Source organism: Gopherus evgoodei, chromosome 7, assembly GCF_007399415.2.
Source record: "Gopherus evgoodei ecotype Sinaloan lineage chromosome 7, rGopEvg1_v1.p, whole genome shotgun sequence".
In the NCBI taxonomy this organism is placed as follows: domain Eukaryota; kingdom Metazoa; phylum Chordata; order Testudines; family Testudinidae; genus Gopherus; species Gopherus evgoodei.
In genome coordinates this window covers 29689415-29711435 of record NC_044328.1, presented here as the reverse complement: position 1 = coordinate 29711435, position 22021 = coordinate 29689415, and the positions used below count along the sequence as shown (strand labels likewise).

Below are 22021 nucleotides of genomic sequence, written 5' to 3'. Positions count from 1 at the left end.
GTACACTAACTGAGAGATAATATTTCTGAGACATCTTTGGGTATAAGCATTATTCTTCAATATCAGACAGCACATTTTATGACTGTAAAATATGTGAACTCATTTTGCCATGTATAATTCATGCATGTATTACTGGATTATATATTAGAAGTAAATTCTCATCAAAGTAATCTGATTTTGTTTAAGCTTTTATTTTTTATGAGTATTAGTAGCATTTTTCTGCCATGGTATCTTAAAGGTTCTTTCTTACTAATTTGAAACAAAGCCACAGTATAAAAGAAGTAGGTCTCATTCTAATTATTCTCTAAAGCTAAATTTTGATCCACATCTTTGTTAACAGGGCCTTTGGCATGAACATTAGCAGTGCTGTCATAGCTTCTGCAATTTCTGTAGCAGCCCTCTTCTCCAAAGCAGGAGCCAAAAGACTAAGGAAGGGAAAGAACTTCAGATACCATGTTGTTAGATTTAAACCATCAATTTTGATCTTCCCCGACAATAGCAGAGGAACTTATTGTGAGGTTGAGCCATTTCAGTAGTTAATTTCAGAGACTCTGTATTTTAAGTCATATGGCACTAAGAGAAGTAATTAGTAATTTTGGCATTCTGAAAAGTTCCCTAGTGCCATAGCTCAGATTTAAACCAATGATTTTTTTCATATTTATATAACTTTTAGGTTTTTCCTGTACATCTTATCTTTCAGTATTTGAAGTAATGAGCACTAGGTTATACAATTAACTGTGGGCAGAATATTTAACTATTGATGCAATTCTAATGTAATTCCATATAATCTATAATCATCTCCATTTCAGAGATGCAAATATTAAAGGTATCTAAAAAGTCCATATTGCTTGCACAGGAAAATTCAATATGAAACAAGGCTGGAATGTCACTTAAAAAGATAGGTAAAAATATGGTATTTTGTTATATGTTTATTGTTGTGGTGGTTTTTGTTGTTTTGATTTGGGATGCATTTAAATGCAATGAGAATAGCAGAAAGATGCATGGAAGTTATAGTACTCCCATGCAGAATCTAGTTTAAATAATGCCCAGTGGATGCGTTCCAAATGTTATTTCATTGTCTGAATTGTCAGAGGCCTTAATCTGAAGTTTTGTGTGTGGGGACATCTGCATGCATGCTTTTCTGGCACTTACAGTGGGATGTAAATGGAATTTGAATGTGTTTTGTGTGTGTGTTTCTGTCTCTCATGCTCCTAAGTATTAGTGCTCAAAAAGGACACAGGAAGGTATATTTTGGGGACAGGTGGAAGCCAGTTTTGAAAAATTTGCTCCTATAGATTTCCTGTGTTAAAGGAGAAATTATGTGGTTGGATAATATTTAAATATTATTTTAAAGCAGTTTTTAGCTGGTCACAACAGTGGGTTCCAACAAAATAAGTCTGGGAATGAATTCCTTTAACGGTATAGGGTCCTGCTAAAAAGACCACTTCTCTGGGACTTCCACAATTGAGATTGGCTTGGTTGCTTGAGTTAACAGCCCTGGGTTTTAACAGAGAGGTTATCTGGTGTTCTCAGTGAAAGGGCCTTGATCCTTTTTCCATTTTAGTTCAATAGAGTTGAAAAGTACTTTCTCAGGGTCTTTCTGGGTTGAAGAGCGCACATAGACTAAGACACTTGCAGAAAAAAGAATGTTGGAAATAACTCTGCTCAGAACGAGTAGATTTGCTTCATTTTTAATTCTATGAAAAGCAAGTGACATCAGAAGTCTTCACAAAAAAAAATAAGAAGAGCAGTAGGAGCAAAGAGAAAAAAAATGTTTTAGGTAGAAAATCATCATCAGTGCGTTTTTCTAGAACTTACCCCGTAAAGCGGAATTGAAGTTAGGTTAATGGTATCCACATTGTCACTTTTTTCAAAAGATTTGAAAGATATTCAGTGCTTAGACGCCATGGTGCCTTCGAAATGCTTAAGACAGACAGCACAAGAAACTTCTTCCAACTGATTTATTGCCTATGAGGAGAAACAAGAATGTGAGAAATTGTAGTTGTTTGACATTTGTAATTCTATCTGTAGATTAATATTCCATTTGAAGATTTGTAGAACTGAACATAGAAATATGTTATTTTTGCCCTAGGCCGGTGATAAGGAAAGTCTTAAATGAATGCAGTGATTTAAAAAAAAAAAAAACTCCACTGATTATCCAGATATCCACCATAGTAAACTATCATATATAGATACCCTGAATGAGACCAAGTATAAACTCCAAACGCTCTTTAGGATTTTGCCCACTGAATTGGTGGAAGCTGTTCCATATATGCATCAACTAACTGTACCAGTGCTGCCCCCATTTTTCATTGACTGCCATTGTTGTAGCAATTCCTGAGATAAACGTTTTGCAGACCATTCGAGCTCATGATGTATTTCTGTCTCATTTCTCCCTTGATCTCTTTGTGGCTTTTTTGGTTCTTCCATTTACCAGGTATGACAAATGTGGGAATTTTCTGTAATAATATTTTTATTAACTGTCTCTGACACTGTACCTGATCACCCTCATTATTGTGTCTCCAACATCATAAGATGTTGTGCACAGATGCCTGGCTGTGTTCACACTCTGACAGATAATCTTCTTAAAATCTTTATGCTTTTTGGGGTGTGGCAGAAAATTCATTTAGGTATCAGCCTCCTTCCATAGCTTGAACTGTGCCTTGCCCATGTAAGACATAGCTACCACAGATGGCAGCTGTTGAAAAAAGGTAAACCCTTTTCCCATGGGCAACCTAGCTTCCCAATTCAGGGTCTGGCGTGATGCACTCTGAGTTTACCCAGTCTAGTGTTGGCAACTGTCAGTCATGACTCTAGGAATCTCCTGGATAGGGCCTGAGTCATCAAACCCAGAAACCTTAGCCAACCACCTCTAAAACTGAAGAATAGTTGGGTATTCCTGGGCACATTCATTCCCTTTGCACTCTCTGGCAATGTGGTCAGCCTCCGAAATGTCACTAGTTTCATGTGTGTACAAATAACTTTATTGAATTTCCTTATCAGCTGGGCTTTCTGATCCCAAACAAACTACACCTTGTCTGGATGAGCCAGTATATCAGAGGGCCAGTAAAGGAACAACACTACTAATCTTTGCATACCAATGAAAGCTGGCAGGAACAAAGTGCCAAGAACGTAGATTATCCCTGCCAAAAAAGAGCCAGTATGACAACAGAAACTGACAAACTGTTCTCTTATTTGTTTTCAGACTGGTCAGGTATCATGGATCTACAGGCTTTGGTCTATGACCATCCTGTAACCAGGTCCTTGGGAATGACCTCTTTAGTGTTCCAGACCCCAAGGACACACATGGTTCTTCAGCCTCTAAGGCTCTGAAACTGAGCCTTTGGGCACCAGTGTCCCTGTCTTTCTCTGTGGCTCCCTGCAGTGAATCCAGCCAAGCCAGACTCCTATGGGAGACTTATACTCTACTCCTTCAGGGTGCAATGCTCTCCATACATATTTGCAGCAATACTAGCCAGCCTTTTCAAAACAGGGTAACCATTTATTAGTCCCCTGCCATATAAATTCTGAAAGTCCTTAGGTTAGCAAAGAGAGGTAAGGTTCAGACGGAGATCAGACTGGCCAACGCCAGGCCAGGGCTCCCTGGAGGCATGCTGCTGGTGAAACCATCTTGGCTCCTCTTCTCTGCCCTGTCCCTTTGTCTTTGGCTCCAGGTTTGTGTCTGTGTCTTTGAGAGCTCATCTTTTAATATAGCCACCCATTACCTTGTCTTTATTCTCCAGCTCCAGCCATGCTATATTCACATGTTCAGCTGCCTCTGCAGCTAATCTTTGGTCTTAAGGTTTCCCACTGTCTCTGTAGAGTCTTCCATTCAAGTATGTTGATGCCATCCCAGACAGTCCTAATGGCTATAGGTCTCAAATATCTGGCCTTATCTCCCAGAGAGAAAATGAGTTCTCCCTTCTGCCTCAACCCCCAAATGGGTAGCGATGCCAGACCTTGGGCATAGATGTGCACAAATATTCATGACTGCATTTTTCTGACGTTTATAATGAAGTGCAGCAGAAAGTTGAGGAGTAAAATTTTCTTTTTGGGAGAAAGTGAAAGCCAGTGTGATGAAAGCAAAAAAGTCTTATAGTCACTTCCTATGGTCTTTTGTCCAGTCATTCACCCTCTCCACCACAGAGGTGTGGGCAATAAGCACAAACTGAGAAGCTCGCTTGTATAACTAAACCAGGATTTAAGTATTGAGAAAATGAGAACATTCTACCTACTTTGAAGACCTTCCTTAAGAAGGGAAACAAAAAGCTTTTTATCTCTGATGTCCCCTAAATACCGTCAATGAAGGTCTGAGTGTTAGCCAACAAGGCTACAAAATTAATTTGTTAAAATATGTTTCAAAATGCACCCCTTTTTTGAATGTAATGATCTTAGCAATATGAGCAAAAGACACTGCAGGGAATTCCAGTCCCTCCTGGCAAAGAATATTAATGAGCCTCTGACACTAGAGGTATCCCCACTGGATTATAATTTTCATTACAGTTTTTGAGATCTATCTGTTGGCTAGTTTTTAATTAATATGTGCATTGATTTTGTGTAGAGCTAGTATTTTCATTAGAATGGAATGCAGTATTAAGTCAAATGTCTCACAGAAGCCTATTATGACAAATAAACTTGATATTTTTGATGAGATCACAAATTTGGTTGATAAAGTAATGGTTGACAAGACTATTTTCCATAAAACCATGTTTAACTTTTATTATAATACTATCTTTTAATTATTTACTGATTGGATTGTTTATCAGCTTTTCCAAAATTGTGCCTGAGATCAGTGTCAAACTAGCCGGCCCATAGTTAATCAGGCCATTCTGTATAAGCTTTTAAAATATTTGCACAGTGTTCCAGTTCTTCAGAATTTCCAGAGTGTTCCAAGATTTGCTAAAAAGCTACATCAGTGAGTCAGGGACCTACTGCCTATTCTTTTAAAACTCTTGGGTTCCACACATGCTACCACTGGTATGTTTTACGAAGCTGTTTTCACTCAAAAACTGATCTCCTCCTTCTGGAAAGTGTTCCCCTCCCCCATCTAATGGCCCTAACATGGTGCCCTCCAAGGCAGAGAGGATGGGATGGTCAGTGTAGCATCTGATGCTGTGGCCTTCCTCTGCTAACTGTTGCACAGGAAACTCAGGTGGAGTTGGACTTCACAACATTCAAGGACTGTGCTCCTCCACTTTATGCAGTGGAATTTAGCAGTTCTGTTGTGTCCCTCCAGGGCCACAGAGTAGGAAACTAGAATGACCCTTTAAACAATATTCACAGGAGCCAAAACAATACAGGTAAGATGAAAGCATAGCTACTCTAGATATGGAGTGTGTGGGAGTAAGGAGACCTATTGTCAAGTAATTTAACCATTTCTTGGTTCTGCCTAAGCAAGTTCTTAAAAACAAACAAAAAATCCATTCTAAAATATATCTAATCTGATTTAAATTTGTGTTGCCCTTCCCCATGAATTTAGCTCAATTTAAAATTTCCTGCACTTCAGTTACCAATTCTTCCTCATACTACTAGGCCAACTAAACAGCTGTCATTTTTTCAAACTCATTAAAGCGCTGATCCAGCAAAGCAGATGCATAATTTTAAGTTCATGATTAATTTCATTGACTTCAATAAGAGCAAAGGCTAAAAGGCTTAAGGTTATGCATGTGTTAAGAGCATTTCTAGATAAAGGCCTAATTTCCTTGTTTGTGAAGTAAAAGAAAAATGGAATAGCTGGAGAGCAATTAGAATATTGGACTCCAGCCACTACAGGCAAAAAGTACAAGGCTGTGGGAAATTATACTATAGATAAATACATTCTGTTTTCACATATTTTTTCCAGTTTTCATATTAAAGAAAGCAATAAATCAGTGTTTGATTTCTTCCTCTCCCCACCACACAAACACCATTTATCACGAGCTAATACAGCAGTACCGTAGGACAAGCTGTATATGCTTCCACTGTACTCACAAAAAAATAAACACTGAATTTAAAGAAATGGTCTCTCCCAAGATGGAGGTATATTCTGTTGTGGAGTTTGTGATCAAAATCAGAAAACATTTCATTCTGAGAATTGGGATTAAATTGCTGCTCCTCTGAGTTTTCTTCTAATGTAAAGACTGTTATGGCTTGGAGTGAAGCCCAGAGTAAGGGACAGTATGATGTTTCATTGCTCCGTGTGTGACCCAGGAGGGAGATTTATAACTCAATCACAGTCTCCTTCCTTGTCTCCCCACTGCTCCAGTGAGTGAGTAAACAGTGCAGGTATATATTCAGGTTTCAGAGTAGCAGCCGTGTTAGTCTGTATCCGCAAAAAGAACAGGAGTACTTGTGGCACCTTAGAGACTAACAAATTTATTTGAGCATAAGCTTTTGTGGGCAGCAGCATCCGAAGAAGTGGGCTATAGCTTATGCTCAAATAAATTTTTTAGTCTCTAAGGTGCCACAAGTACCTCTGTTCTTTTTGTGGTATATATTCAGTGCAACATATGTTCCCTTCTGTGCTGACACAGCTACTCTAGCAGGGGTGTTAGGGAGGGGCTGGCGCTAAGACTCCTCCCAGTTCCCCCCATCTATCGCTTCCTGTCTACCTCTGTGAGGTGGGGCGTAGTCTGCACAAGGTTGTATGGAGGTGCTTTGCATTGTGCCCCTCTGTTGCTGTACCAGACAGGGCACAATTTGGCCCTTAGTTATAGTCTTTAAACTGTTACACAATTTAAAATATTTTGATTATGCAGTCATTTACTTGGGTCCTGATTCTGCACCATTGACATCAGTGGGAGATTTACCACCAAATCTTCTGTTTTAGTACTGGGGATGGGGGGAATAACATTATGTAACATGACCCCTTGCACATCTGATAGTATCTTTTATTGTATTACAGTGTCGCTCTTTTTTTTCTTTTTTTAAGTGGACCCTGCGGGGGAACTGAAAAGTTGAACCCAACAGTGATATGTTCCAAATGTTATGCTAAAGGCTGTGAAAAATAGCCTGGTATGAATAAATCACATTATACCAAAATATCTACTTTTGGGAATGTTGGGGAAACTTGTGAATACATATTATATGTATGTCCTGCAGGAGTAGTAGTAGTCTCTTTGCTTAACCTTTTCATCTTTTACATTTACTTTTATTTGATAGGAATGTTAAAATGTGTTATTTAAGACATAACATTGGGTCTCTACTTATTAAATCCTGATAAAATACTGAAAAATGCAACAGGTAGACTTCATCCAACTCCTGGCATGAATAGTGATTTATCTCACTTGACAGCTTTGGGAGTCCAATCTTTTTGTCAGGTAGAGAAAAAGAAATCCGAGAACACAGCACACTGAAGTGTTTTACCAGCTTGTTTCATTTGATTTCACAGTTTCTGCATTTTTTTGTTTAATTCTTTGATTGAAAAGTACAGTATTCAAAAAACTGTCAAATCTAGTCACATGTGAGAAAATTTGGTAATTGTGATTTTGAAAACGCTGCATTAAATAGAGGATAAAAGCTATAAGGTATTGTTAATGAAGAAAGGGCTTGGAGCTAAGAGATCCTGTTTGGAAATTATTGCCTTATAGTACCATTCTTCTATATAGCACTGTAATGGGGTGCATGCAGCTCTTCTGGGAGAAGCATGAATCTATAAAGTCTCCCGATAGAATGTAAATAACTGAAATTTTCTTTAGATAACAAAAAGTGTTATTAGAGGTTTAATATAATATATTTTTGTTTGACTTGCAGAGAGCTACTTGAATGTTTCTTGGATGCTTCGAAAGTGAAAGAAGCAGTGGATTTTTCATCTACAGCAGCCGCATTCATTAAAAATAATGTTCCAGATAAATACCAATACATATTTTCCCTAATGGTAATTTAAAAATATATCTGTCTCTATATATTTATATCTGTATTTATCTAATCTGTAATTTTTAAATTAAGGATCAGAATTTAATTCCAGAACTAGCAAAATGCCATGTGAAGTCAGTGAGAGTTTTGCCAGCATCATAAATAAAGGATTTCAGCACTTTAAAAGTGGTTTGTCACAAAATATAAAGATCACAAAATATCCCAGAATGAAGTTTCTGGTAAACTTTATTATTGAATTTCTCTTTTCCATTTATCAAAAATTTCAGAACTTTGAGTATAACTGAAATAACAAATAATGCAAGGTAAAGCAACATAGAACTGATGTACGACAAAAGCAGATATCAACAGTGAAAATAATTTGCATAATTGTTCATTTTGCTGTTGTGGGCTACAGTCAGCCCTTGGGTAATGTCACTAGATTTTTACACCATGTTATTCTTATAAAACAATATTATAGGGATAGCTACTGCTAATAATAATATTTGGGGATACTCTATGTTAATAACTTAATAAGCATAACCTGGGTTAATAAACTCTTCCTCATCCATTATGTTAATTAGCTTAGTTTGCATTTATTAGCTCATAAATAAAGTAACTCAAGTTAAATGATTTAAATATGAGAAAGTCCTATTTTAAAAGGCAAAAATTCCAGAGCAGCGAAATGTTTGGGGAAATGAATGAATGAACATGCGTGTATAGGACCATTCTTTATTAAGTGTGCCTTACATTTCCCATTATACAAAATTTTCCAAAACATTTCTTTGGGAGCTGTAACATTTCCATGGTTTGCAACAGAACTGAAATTTGGCAAGGGAATGTTTGAGGTCACAGAAGTACCTCATGTGGTCTCCCTTAAAATCCATTTAGATTTGGCCAAGTCTCAAATTGTTAAAAATCACCACTTGTCATCTGCATTCTGCTTAATAGACTTACTGCTAAAATTGATTACCATTGCACTGACACTAAACATGTTCCCCAGCATCTCACTTCAGTGTGCCACTGATAGATTCTCTTCATCTTCAAAATGCTGATTGGCCTAGGATTAGATGCACTGTGTGTGAACTAGGAGACTGTGAGATCTCAACTCATGTCCACTAACTGATGTTAATAATTCTGAGCTCTTCACATCCTTATTGTTTGGCAAGACTTCATACCCCAGGGAGGGATTACAAAATGGAGGAATAGATCCAAAATCTTTAAAATGGGTGCAGGACTCCTTACAGTTGTGATATTAATGAAGCAGTAAAATGGAGGCAAAGCCAGGCTGTGCATTGTTAGCTGTTTGGAGACACTGTTGAGAGAATCAGCCTAGAAGTAGCCTTAATATGAACATAAAATGGTTTTAAAATTACACCTGGATTGAATGTCTGAGCAGTGCCACCAAGCTTTGCCCTCCCTTTAGTGCTTTAGTAATAGCATAATTGATTCCAGGAGCCATGTACCCCATTCAGCTTTTAAATAACATTGCATGAGGAAAAATACTCTGCAGGGGATAAACAGAGAGAATTCTTGAGTGAGAGATGGGTCGGGAAGGAGATAAAGAGATTGAAGAAAGGTAATGCAGGAATGGAAGAGCTTTTAAAATAACCAAAAAGTCTATTCGGGGTAGAGGGAAGCTAAGCCTTCCTCACGAATAGGAGGAACAAAGGGTGAGACGGTTGGGAGGACGGAGTAACAGGGTGAGGTGTGAGAGAAGTTGAGGTGGTTATGTTTGTTGGCATGTGGAAGGTGAGTACAATAGGCAGTAAATCAGGGTAAATCAGAGCAGATAAATGTGTGTGCTGTGGCTAATGATATATAAATATACAGTTGTGTGACAGTAGTGGTACAGTGTTCATCCACAGTACCTGGAGGAGACTGTTTCATAATCACAGCTTTTAAATAAATGCTTCAGTTAGTACTTTAAATCAAATCCTAATAGTATGTAGAGGTTTCACTTAATGAGCCAAATCCTCAGGTGGCATAAACTGGCGTAGCCCTAGTATGTAAAATATTCTTGCCTGTTATGCAGGAGGTCAGACTAGATTATTACAATGGTCCCTGCTGGCCTTAAAATCTGTGGAAGGAAAAATGTAGTCAATGAACCCACATTAATTTACACGAGCTACAGACCTGTTCTTTGTGGTTTATTAAAATGGTGACTTATTTTGTTACAATTTTTGTAGGTGCATCACAAACTAATGAACACTTCCCAGATAGAGGAAGATATACAAAACTCTATCAGTTTGTCAGTCATTTATAAAATTCAAACAATAAAATTGTAAGTATTGGAATCCATCTGTCCTTTTGAATGTTGATTTCTGACAATAAATATGTAAAGCCAGATCCTAGCTCCTGCTCTGGTGGCACAAAGCAGCTTGTAAAACCAGCTTAGCTGATCACTCGAGGAATCCTCTCGCCTAAAGGAATCCTAGAAATCTGAGTGGTGTGGAGAAGCCATGATGCATCCAATGCCACTCCTCTCCCAGCACCTACCACAAGGGAAAGAGGTGAAATGGTCCATTGGGATAATGTGCCATTGTGTGAAAATTATGCTGAGGCCCCTGAACTGAGGGAATTTAAAGATGTCTTAAAGTCATCATTGCATAAATGTAGCTGAGTACTGACAACTGCAATCTTAAATGAGGAGAGAGAGAATTGTGGAAGTCACATCTTAAATACAGGGGGCAAGTCATAAAGGGAGAAATTATCACCTATAGCTTTTAAAAATTTAAAAACAAAGAACAAAACACAGGCATCTAGACTTTGCTTTCTCTTAGCACCTGCCAAACACAACTGAGCCATGGTCCCAAAAAGTTAACCACATAATTTTCCCTACTTCTCAACCAAAGAGCCATTCATTTAAGGGCAAATTCTGTTTTTATGTAGATAGAGGTAATTCTGGAATAAATTTTGCTTATGTAAGCGGACTTGAGCACTCTTTTCTTTGAGCCCCTTTTCCTTGCCCATATGTTCAGTTTCATCCTCCATCTCTAACATTTCTCTTACTCTGAAGTTTTCTTCTTGTTTGGGATTGAAAACATTTTTTCGGATTCCAGATTCCGTTTGAATCCAGATAATTCAAGATATCCAAGCGTATGCTGTTCATGCGGATATTTTCTTGTATGGCGTCTTATTTCTTGGGAATCCTTAGCTATTTCTTGCCATGTTGCCACGTTTACTTTCATTTTGAATAATTCTGTTACAATAAGCGGCAGTACATTCCACTTAGATGATGAGGTAGAAACATTACTGTGGTATGGGGACATACAATACACTACAGAGCAAAAAAGACAACCAAAACCCACAGAAGTGAGCCTCAGAGACTGGGTCAACTGACTTGAGCCCACAAGGCTTGCACTGTGGGACTAAATTTATCAGTGTAGACATTCAGGCTTGGGCTAAAGCTTGGACTCTGAGACCAAGTGAGGAGGGAAGGTCTCAGAGCCCAGGCCACAGCCCCAGAGCCTGAAAGTCTACAATGATATTTTTAGCCCCACAGTGTGAGCCACACAAGCCCGAGTTAGTTGACACAGACTCTGAGACTCACTGCCTCAGGAGTTTTTTTGCAGTGTAGGTGTACCCAGAGTGTTACAGAAGAATATTTGAAATATTTATTTTTCTGATTAAATAATCATTAGTATTTAATATAATTGCAGACAATTGGATACAAATGATAAAAGAGAAGCTACCACAAGTCTGAATACTGTATTTGAACTTTTGAAACAGTATGACGAGGATTCTTCAATTTCAGTTCTTGATGAAAAGTAAGTTTTATTGGTCATAGTCCTCTGAAAGTTCATGATGAGCCTGATTCTGCTCCCATTGAAGTTCATAGCAGAATTTCTGTTGATCTTTGTGAAAGCGGTTATTCTTAATCATCATTATTTGCAATAGCACTTAAATATTCAAATGAGGCATCAAGGTCCACTTTTGCTAGATTAAACAGCCTTGTAGTATCAAGTATCTTTTCCCTATGTAGATACTTATAGACCATGATTAAATCTTCTTTTAACCTTGTATTTGATAAACTAAATAGATTGAGCTATTTAGTCTCTCAATTTAATACAATTTTCCAGACCTAAACCATTCCAGCTCTTTTCTGAACCCTCCCTAATTTTTCAACATGCTTTCTGAAGTGCAGACACCACACTGGACCCAGTATTCCAGCAGTGGTCTCACCAATGTTGCATACAAAGGTAATATCTTCTTTTTACTCTTCATGCTTGATATTCTCCTATTAATCCATCCAATACTATCTTAGTTATTTTAGCCATCATTTGCACTGGAAGTTCATGTTCATTTGATTATCTTTCAGTCCTCCTTAGGGTCACAGCTTTCTGGAATGTAGTCCCCTTCCTATAAGCATAACCTACCTTCTTTGTTCTAAGATATACAACCTTACGTTTGGCTGTAGTAAAATGCATGACATTTGATTGCACCAAGTTTGCCAGCTGACCTGGATCGCTCAATATCAATGATTTGACCTCATTATTTGCCACCTTGCCTGTCTTTGTGTTATCTGCAAGCTTTATCAGCAATTATTTTATATTTTCTTCCAGATCAGTGAAGATGTTGATAAGAAATAGTGTTGGGCTAAGAACCAATCCCTGCAGGATCCCATTAAAACACTCTCACTGGTTGATAATTTCTCACAGACAGTTACATTTTAATATTGATCAGTTAGCCTGCTCTTAATCAATTTACTGTTTGCTGTATTGGTAATGTATAGTGCTAGTATTAAATTGCAATGGCCAGCAGTATTAATTCTGATACCTTAGAGAAATCCAAGTGAGATTTATCACCTTAATCAAGGAATTATATCAAGTTAATTGTATGAGACAAATGATCTTTTAATGATTTTATTATTTTTGCAGAATTCCTTTGCTTCTAGAATTGGCTCGTCTTTCTTTGAAGTTAAACTGTATCCAACTTGCATTTGATTGCATACATGATTTGAAGAGATCTGGGATTAAAGTAAGTGTTAGGATTACACTAGTCTCATACTTTGTTGTAACTATGCTTCACAACAATTCTGTAATGCATTGAGGCCTATTCTCGCATTGAGGCCTATTCTCACATTGAGGTACTGATGTAATTAACCCTTATTAATATGAATAGGAGTTACTTGCATACATTTTCTGTCCCTAAATTAGAGAAAAGTTGAAAGATGAAGGAAAAGAGTTTAACTCACAATAGTTAAAAGAATAGTTTTGTTAAATAAAAAGTTAAATACAGATTCTTGTCCATATTTTGAAACTGTCTCCTGTGGAATGTCTTAACTGGGGATACCTCCCAAACTCCTCATGTAGGAGTTATCTCTCTCTCAAAATGACGTCTGCAGTTTTAGAAAAGATTTAACCAGCCCAGCTTTGGAAGATTCTATCAGCCATCTATATGTAAGCTATAAAAGCAGTGATATTTTACTTAATATTCACCTCACTCTTTTTGAATAAAATATTGTGTAATCAACCTCAGTATACAGCAGGTGGATTCCAGCCCTGCTGAGAGGGAAGTGGAGCATTCATCTGTGCCAAGGTTAGGCTGTTTGTTAGGGTTAAGGTATGGGGCAGTTGAAGAGGGGCTTGTCAAAGACATACCTCAGGTTAGTCACTCTTCACGGTACTGGGAGGTCGTAGGGCTGTTCATTCACTGAACACACAAGTCTGTATAGGCTGTGAAACCAGCTGCTCTTGCTATCCCCTTCCATTGCTGGATTTGAGGGGTTGAGTCCTGCTCCTTCCCCAAGCCTCTTCTTCTGACATTTAATTGTTTTAATTATTACTATTCTGTAGTAATTAGATTATCGTGACAAACAAAGTGTATACCTAGGGGATTGGAGCGAAGTATTGTGTGCCTGTCCTGCATGCTGTCACTATAACCGCTGGCCTGGATGGGTGTTTCCCCTGTTCACTCTCACCTCCAGACTGGCTGAAGGGGCTTCTGGTGTTTATTCTTTCTGTTCCTTTATTGTCTACCACTGCACATAGGGAGCCCTAAAGTTCTCAGGCATTATAGTGTTTGGAAGAGCTGCTGTTCCTGTGGGGTAAGAGAAGGATTTACAGATTCAAAAACTATGTCCCTCTCCCCAAAGAGTGTGTGTGTGTGTATATATATATGAGGGCACCTGTCGCAACCAATACTATTAAGGTTGCCTGGTGATTTCCATTATAACCCCCTGTTTTCAGTTGCTTGTAACTTTACCAAAATTTAACCATTGAGGCTGAAATTTTCCATGTTAGCTGTCTACCTCAGGCTGATTGTTTTTTTGGTGTTGTGTTTTGTTTTTTGATGTTTTTTAATGTCAACCAAAATGGTTTGGCTATTTCCAAGAATGACAATAGGGAAAAAAAAACTTTGGAAAGCTCTTGCACCCCCCATGCTTTGGAATAGCAGCTTGAAATTCGGCAACAAGGGGTGCTGTCAGTGATGTGTCTTTTTACTGCCCCAAGAAAATCTGCCAAAATTTGGCAAAGTTATAAGACTTTGAAAAATCATGGTTGACCCAAAATCGCCAAAGATTCCATCCTTACGGAGCATGCTTGAGCTTCTCACAGCTCCTAGTGCTGACTAAACTGTGCATACACCATCCCCTACAGAGTGACTGAGCATGCTCCTGCCCTTCATAGCCCCAGCATGTGAGCAGGTTGTAGCATGCACCATCCCCACAGAGCGACTGAGTATACTGCAGCCCAGGGATATGGGGCAAACCTGCACTTTCCTTGTACTGTCTGCTTCTGGCTACTCTGGGCCAGGATGAGTCTGAGCACTAGATCTGAGAGCAGGGAGCCTGATCATCTATGCTTTCGGTGAGACACTTGCTGTCACTCGGAGTGTGGAAGAAAGCGTCTGATTCAAATACAGCGGGGGCTAAGTGTCGGACCTAAGGCATTGTGGGGATAGACTGGGGGAGTATATTGGCAGCAGGAGCCTAGTGTATGAAGACTGATCCTGGTTGGGCAAAGAGACTGGGAGCTGGAGAGTAAAGTGTGCTTGGTGAAGGGGGGCAATGAGCTAGTGGGCACTGGGGGAAAAATGAGATCAGACAAAAGTTTGTTGAATCAGAGAAATGTCTGCAAAACATTTTAATTTTGATTAATCAGCATTTTCTGTTGAAATTCTGTTTTGTCAGAAAATTCCTGACTTGCTGTACTATTGAGAGACCTATTAGAATAATTTTTCATATAGATTTTAATTTTGCACCTTTCAGAGGCAAACATCTGCATCAAATATCAACAATAGCAGTGGAGCCCATCCAACATGTAAAATCAGATAATTTTGTTCAGTACCAGCTCAGAAGCAATCAACCATCATTCTTGACTCTTTTGTCTTACTCTTGAGAATTGTATATTTTAGATGTAATAGAACATGGTTATCAGTACTCCTAAGAAGTAAACTAATGGAAAAGGTATTAAAGGTACCTGTCCTTTTCAATCAACACAAAATCTTTGGTGTTTCCTTTTGCCCTTTCTACTGTATTTTGCAAACATAATGGGTTGAATTCTCCTAGCTGCCAAATCCTCTTTGTGAACTTTAAATGACTGGAGATAGCCACTTGAGAATTCTCTCTATACTGACATGTCCATCTCCTGTGCCAGCTTCTCCCAAAGTCTGCAATGTATATGAATGGGGATGTGGGGGAGTGGATAATGTTTACTCCAGTGGCTCCAATCCTTCATTTCAGCAAGACAGCATGGGACTTCACTAGCACATCTGTTTGCAAGATTGGGGTCTAAATCACTATGCTTGTAATTAATTTTACAAATATATTTTATATATTTATATTTCATAGGAGCCAGGGAAACTGATTGAAATAGAATGCCTGGAATGTGAATATGAAGTCCAGAAACTTGGCACTAAAATTGCAACCTATACGAAAGGTGTTGTTGAGGTATGTTCTTTAATTAGCACTAATTTGTATGAAGGTGAACATTAACTTTGTTAAATTTTCCAAAATTTGCACATTAACTGTGTCTCAATCTCATGCAACTTTGAGGTTGAAAAAAAATCATTTTCAGTTTTTTCCATTAATGTTAATATATTATCTTTCGAATGGGCCTGAAAAAAAGAACATTGGGTGAAATAAATAGAATCCTCTGTTCTGCCATGATATCTGCAATTCGATATAACAGGGCCATATCATATTTTTCCACAAGAACAAACCAAATTGTCTGGTTATACCGAAAGAACGATAGGAGACATTTGATATAGTTTTAATCATGCTGCAGCTCTATTAGATGTCTTGGACTACCTGGCAGATAAAAGTGTACAGTGGAGGTAACCCCATGTTTATAGAGTAACTTCCCAGGGGGATTCCACCAGCCACCCTCTCTTTTTCCATCCAGGTCCCCAGTCAACTCATTGCTGGCACCTTACCATCCACCCCCCTTGTAGGAGGGTTAAGGTGGGCTATAAGAAAGGGGGTTTGACTCTCTGCTGCACCATTCATCGGAACCCCAACTCCTCTCCATTCCCGTTCCATTCATTTGACCAACATCTCCTTTTAAAGTCTTTTACCAAGCCATTTATCTGGCACTGTACACCTTCCGTAAGGAATACCTGCACTGGACATCTGCCCCACACTTACATAATGAGTTGCGACATATAGCCTAACTCCCTTCATGCCACGCGTCAACAAAGCTTTCCCCAAAGCCACTGTGGGGAAGGCAAGAAAACCCCAACTTCACCTAGGGCAATTTGGTAATAAGGAAAAAGATCCTTCCCAGCCCCCCTAAAAAGGGTGTGCTAGCACAATGCCTATAAAAAGTTTAGACCAAACCTGGTACTTCACCACCTAAAGGGGCAGAAGGGTGGGTGCTGCCTCCACCTGCTCCATGTAAAAAGGGGCTTCACCACACAGGCTGTGCCTTTTAAGCCCTTATGTCCATCTGGTTCCCAGAAGATGAGTTAGTGTCACCATACTGGTCTGCTGTCCCCTTCTGCAACAGTTTGACCTCTCCCTCACCTCCCATAAAGCACTGTTCCCTTCATTTGGCCAGCAAGCCAAATTCTCCCTTGCTTAAAGGCATGCAGTCACTGGCAAAAAGGGGACAAAGGAATGCTGTGTCATACTCATATTTTTCATCATATCTAGGGAAACTATTTTCATACACATTGTGACGGGTTCGGTCACAGAGACCCCCTTGGAACTGTCACCTGACGTGCTGGAATTACCTCTGAGCCTGTTTTCCCTGTCAGCTTGGGACTGCAGAACCCTGCCTTTTTGAGCCAGACACACTAGTCTGCTGCAGCATAGACCCAGGTCTGGTCCACGCTCCCAAAGCTGCAGACTTTAATCAAAAACTGCTCAACAGGTCACCTATCTCCAGCACCCAGATATCCACTTCCCAATGGGATCCAAGCCCCAAATAAATCCGTTTAACTCTGTGTAAAGCTTATATAGGGTAAACTCATAAATTGTTCGCCCTCTGTAACACTGATAGAGAGATATGCACAGCTGTTTGCTCCCCCAGGTGTTAATCACTTACTCTGGTTTAACTAATACACAAAAATGATTGTATCAAGTATAAAAAGTGGAATTTAAGTGGTTTCAAGTAATAACAGACAGAACAAAGTAAATTACCAAGCAAAATAAAACAGAACATGCAAGTTTAAGCCTAATACATTTAAGAAACTGAATACAGGTGAATCTCACCCTCAGAGATGTTCCAATAAACTTCTTTCACAGACTAGACTTCTTGTTAATCTGGGTCCAATCCTTTTCCTGGTACAGTTCTTATTAGTTTCAGCTCAGGTGGTAACTAGGAGTTTTCTCATGACTGCAGCCCCATTTGTTCTGTTCCACCCCCTTTTATAGCTTTGGCACAAGGCGGGAATCTTTTGTCTCTCTGGATCCCCACCCCTCCTTCTAAATGGAAAAGCACCAGGTTTAAGATGGATTCCAGTTCAAGTGACATGATCACATGTCACTGTAAGACCCCCAAGCCTCCATTCTTTCCGGCCTGACTCACAGGAGCACAGGAAGATTTACAAATAAACAGAGCCATTTGCAACCAATTGTTCTAGTTAATGGCAGCCATCAAGATCCTAAGGCACCGTTAATGGTCCATACTTTGCATAGTTACAGTAGGGCCTCAGAGTAATGCTTCATGTTTCTAGTTTTAGATACAAGAATGATACATTCATACAAATAGGATGAATACACTCAGTAGATCATAAGCTTTGTAATGATACTTTACAAGAGACCTTTTGCATAAACCATATTCCAGTTACATTATATTCACACTCATAAGTATATTTCCATAAGCACATGGAGTGCAGTGTCACACACATTAAGGGCTAGATTTTGGAAATATCTGCATGAAGGAGTAACTTTGCTCCCATAGGTAGTCACATTGAGTTCAATGGGACTAGTCACATGAGTAAAGTTGCTTCTGAATAGAAGTGTTCACATATTTGGAACCTAAAATATCAGTCACTTATTTCAATTATTGAATAATTAGAAAAAGGCATATCAGTGCTATTATCATTTGAATAAATACAATAGAAATTTAGATATATTTAAGAAGTATCCATAAAACAAATGGATATAATGAAATTTCTTTTTAGTTTTTTACTGTGTTAAAACTCAACTGAAAGCTAAGAACTTGTGAATTTCTGCGGCAGAGCCCTATTTATGTAGGTGGGATTTTCAAAGAGCTCTGTGTTGGCTTCCCATTGAAGTCAGTGGGAGTTTTGCCATTGATTCGAATGGAGCAGAGTTAAGCTAACACTGATTCCTTTGGAAAATCCCACTTATAACATTTCTTCACTTCCTTCTACGCCATGTTAGAACCTCAGCAGCTGATGAATGTACTAAATCCTCAGAATTCACAAATAATCCACAATCATGGATTTCTGTTATCATAGGCAATAGGGATAGACAGGCTTCTGGCTGGGTGTGGCAGTAGGTGTAGCATTCATTATAGGGTACCTAAAATGACATTCTTTAGCGGTCAAAGTGAGACTTTAAAAAAAAAAAAAAAAAGAGAATTTGTGTATTGTGCATGAAATACGGGGTACACTTGAGGTCTGTGAAAATGTCATAAATCAGAAACTACAGAGGCTGTTTTCTGTTGCAAAGAACCTAAAATTGCAGTTTTACAATAATATTTAGCAGATCATTTGTATTACATGTATATATAATCAATGTGAAGTAAACTTTTATTTACAGACTCAGCTGAAAGTGATAAGAAGACTTGAACTAGCGTTGCAACATGCGGTTCGACTGGGAGACCCCAATGTTATTCAAGTGGTTTGTGCTACGCAGTGGAATCTTTGCCTGCCACTGCTACAACACAATTTGCATCAACATGTACGAAAACCATTAATATCTGTTGCTGATGTCTTAGAAAAGATTGACAGGTAAATTACTATGCTATGTATGTTGTTATTTGTTACTTTCAAAAATAGTGTTAATTTGAAAGCAAATGTAAAGACCAAAAGGTAATTATGAGCATCAGTAAAAGATAGTTAAAAATAATGTTTAAACAGGACACCTAAATAATATTGCATTTCTAGGGTAGCCTTCCCTTATGTAGATGTCAAACATCTTTGAAAACTTTCTCAACAGATTATAATAAATGAAACTATCTGGATAATCTGTATCTCAGCCTATCTACCACTAAAATGCAGCCTTCTCTTGAATGAAATATCACAAATGACTAATGGCATACAGAAACACTATAGTTTAGGACAGGAATTGAGGAATAAAGAATCCAATCAAAATTATATTGTGTCATCATAATGTGATGAAATATGTTGGAATATGGCCTGGATTCTGACATGAACATCTCTGCATCTGGGAAAAAGACTGCACAATATATAATAAGTCTTTGTTTGATTATACATATGCATTCCACCATAGGGGTTTGTGCACCCAGCTCACTGTTGTTGGAGACTTCCTTCCCTCTGCAGCACCTGTCAGGGTGGAGTAAGCACACACTGTTGCCTTGTGCTACTATGCACAGGTAGAACAGGTGGAGTGGCCCTGAACCCACCCATCAATTCCTTCTTACTGCTCATGGTGGTTGTTAGAGGTGGTGTTTCTTGCCTTTGCAAGTCCTTCCCTCTTTCTTGTACATAGTATCTGTTTATTATTATTATTTAGTATAGTCTGAAGGTTTTTCATAGTTTCAAAGTTAGATTTAGTGTTAATTTTTAGTTTTTGGTCGTTTGGACTCTGTGATTCCTGCCTGGATATTAGGACTGTGTTGCGAGGCGCGACTTATCCCTGCAGCACTTCCTGCTGGTACCTTCTGGGAATTAGCTCGCCAGCCCCAGAGCTCCCGCTGCAGGCCGAAGTCTCGCCACTCACTGCTTCTGGGCCCCATGTCCCTTTCTTCAGGTGCTGCCCCCAGGCAGTACATTTACTCTCGGGATCTCCCCACCCAAGGAAACCCCCACCCATTATCCCCACCTCTCCTCAGTATATGGCTAGTGCCAGCCCCCATCTAGCCCCTGCTCACTGAGGCAGACTGCAGTCTAATTGCCACTCATCACAGCCAAGGAGGGGTTTGGACCTGCTGCCTCTGCCTAGCCTTGGGCTGTCCCCTGCAACCCCAGTACCTGTTTGGCCTTGTACTAGGCCGCAGCCTGGGGATTTCCAGGCTGTTTGCTCCCCAGCTCCCTTGGCCTTCCCCCAGCCCTGCTCCACTCTAGGACCTTCTCTAGCTCACCAGCAGCCAGGCCCGTCCCTCTCTACAAGTAGAGAGACAGTCTCTGAGCCTCTGGCCCTCAGCCCTCTCATAGGGCCATCTGTGGCCTGATTGGGGCATGGCCTCCAGCTGAGGCAGCTTTCCCCAATCAGCCCCACTTTTCCTTTCCTGCCACAGCTCTCTCTCTGAGCTGTTTTAAGCCTTTTAAGGCAGGAGCAAGTGACTACCCCACTACAGACTGATACCAGGGTCATTCCTCAGTCTCCAGATTGCAAGTCTTGTTGCTCTTGCATCAAATCAGTGCCTGTGAGTGACCTCATGCCAACTGTCTTAAGTGCCTGGGGAATATTTTTCAGAGTTTTAAGCCCTGTTTCAAGAAAGACAGGGCTGCTAGACTCAAGTTTCACTTCATGGAGTCAATGTGCCAACCATCATTGGAGCCTTCCTGCATCTATTAATATACTCTCCTGGTTTGTCTGAGTCAAGAGACAAGTCCTTCATCACCAGTACCAAAGAAGAAATGCTAAGGATTTGGTACCAGAGAGTTCAAGATCCTCACCACAGAAGCTGGATGCAGGCAAGGACATGGAGCTGCACTTGAAGAAGAGGCAGTCCTTGGGACAGTCCTGGAGTCCAGGCATGTTGTTATCCCAAGAGCCTAGGACTGGTTCATCAAGACTGACACCTGAAGTGTCTGCCTCATCATTGTCAGCCCAACTTTTGGTACTGCAGGAACTAGAGTCTTTCCTGGTGCCATCTACTTCTGAGGCCTATGCTGCAGGTGGGAAGTTGATAGACTTGTCAGTACCAGCTGCTACAGACTCCCACCTGGTACTGGTGTCCAAAGTACCAAAGTCTATTGCTCCTACTCCAGCTCTGGCTCGACATGTGGTACCATCAGAGTCTTCCATTAACGTGCCATTCAGATTGATACCAACTAGAGGGAAACCGATTGTGATTTCACTGACACTTCCATCTCCAGGCTCTGGCTGTAGCTCCTTGACAGGATTTGCCCCTTGGTCAGAGGAAGCAGACCCTTCATCTGCTTCTGAAATCGGCTCTTACATGTCACAACCCAGGTATGTACAGCAGTCCCCAGTGAATGCTTACCCATCCTGGTTCCACCCAGAGCATCAGTATTGCCCACCATACAAGCATGAATGATTTGAGCATAATTGGGTCCCAATGTCATATCAGTGGCTTTTCTGGAACCCTTGGGTTTTTTCTCTGCAACCAAGGTCATCCCTGCATCCTTCACAGTCTGCATCAGGAGCATCCACACTAGGGACTCCATCTGTGCACCTCTGGTGTTGGACCCAGTACTGTACACGAGGAAATTCCTTCTCAGCACTTCCTGCAGCCTAGTGTCCTATAACACCACACTGGGGCATTGATTCATTAGTTAAAACGAGGGAGGCTATGTATTGTATTGCCAGCACTGGTTTTTGTAGTAGTTGTGACATTGTCCTTAGAGGTTTCTTGTCCCATCCCTGATTCAGGAAGGTGCTTAATGACATACTTTAAGTAACTAT

At 39.7% G+C, this 22021-nt stretch overlaps 1 protein-coding gene across 8 annotated transcripts in view; it reads left to right on the top strand.

Moving 5' to 3' along the window:
- CFAP46 (cilia and flagella associated protein 46) overlaps window positions 1-22021 on the top strand; it is a 168717-nt gene that overhangs the window by 10707 nt on the left and 135989 nt on the right. For 6 of the 8 annotated variants that reach the window (XR_004001341.1, XM_030570341.1, XM_030570342.1 and 3 more), the window contains 7 exons: window positions 7732-7855; window positions 10020-10114; window positions 11493-11600; window positions 11973-12032; window positions 12711-12810; window positions 15626-15724; window positions 19007-19197. Coding sequence is in view for 7 of the 8 variants with exons in the window: in XM_030570341.1 (XP_030426201.1) it covers window positions 7732-7855; window positions 10020-10114; window positions 11493-11600; window positions 11973-12032; window positions 12711-12810; window positions 15626-15724; window positions 19007-19197 (777 nt within the window). In the remaining variant the exon portion in view is untranslated. Of the gene's footprint in view, window positions 1-7731; window positions 7856-10019; window positions 10115-11492; window positions 11605-11972; window positions 12033-12710; window positions 12811-15625; window positions 15725-19006; window positions 19198-22021 lie in introns of those variants that run through there. The other 2 variants (XM_030570343.1, XM_030570346.1) reach the window with 2 other exon arrangements.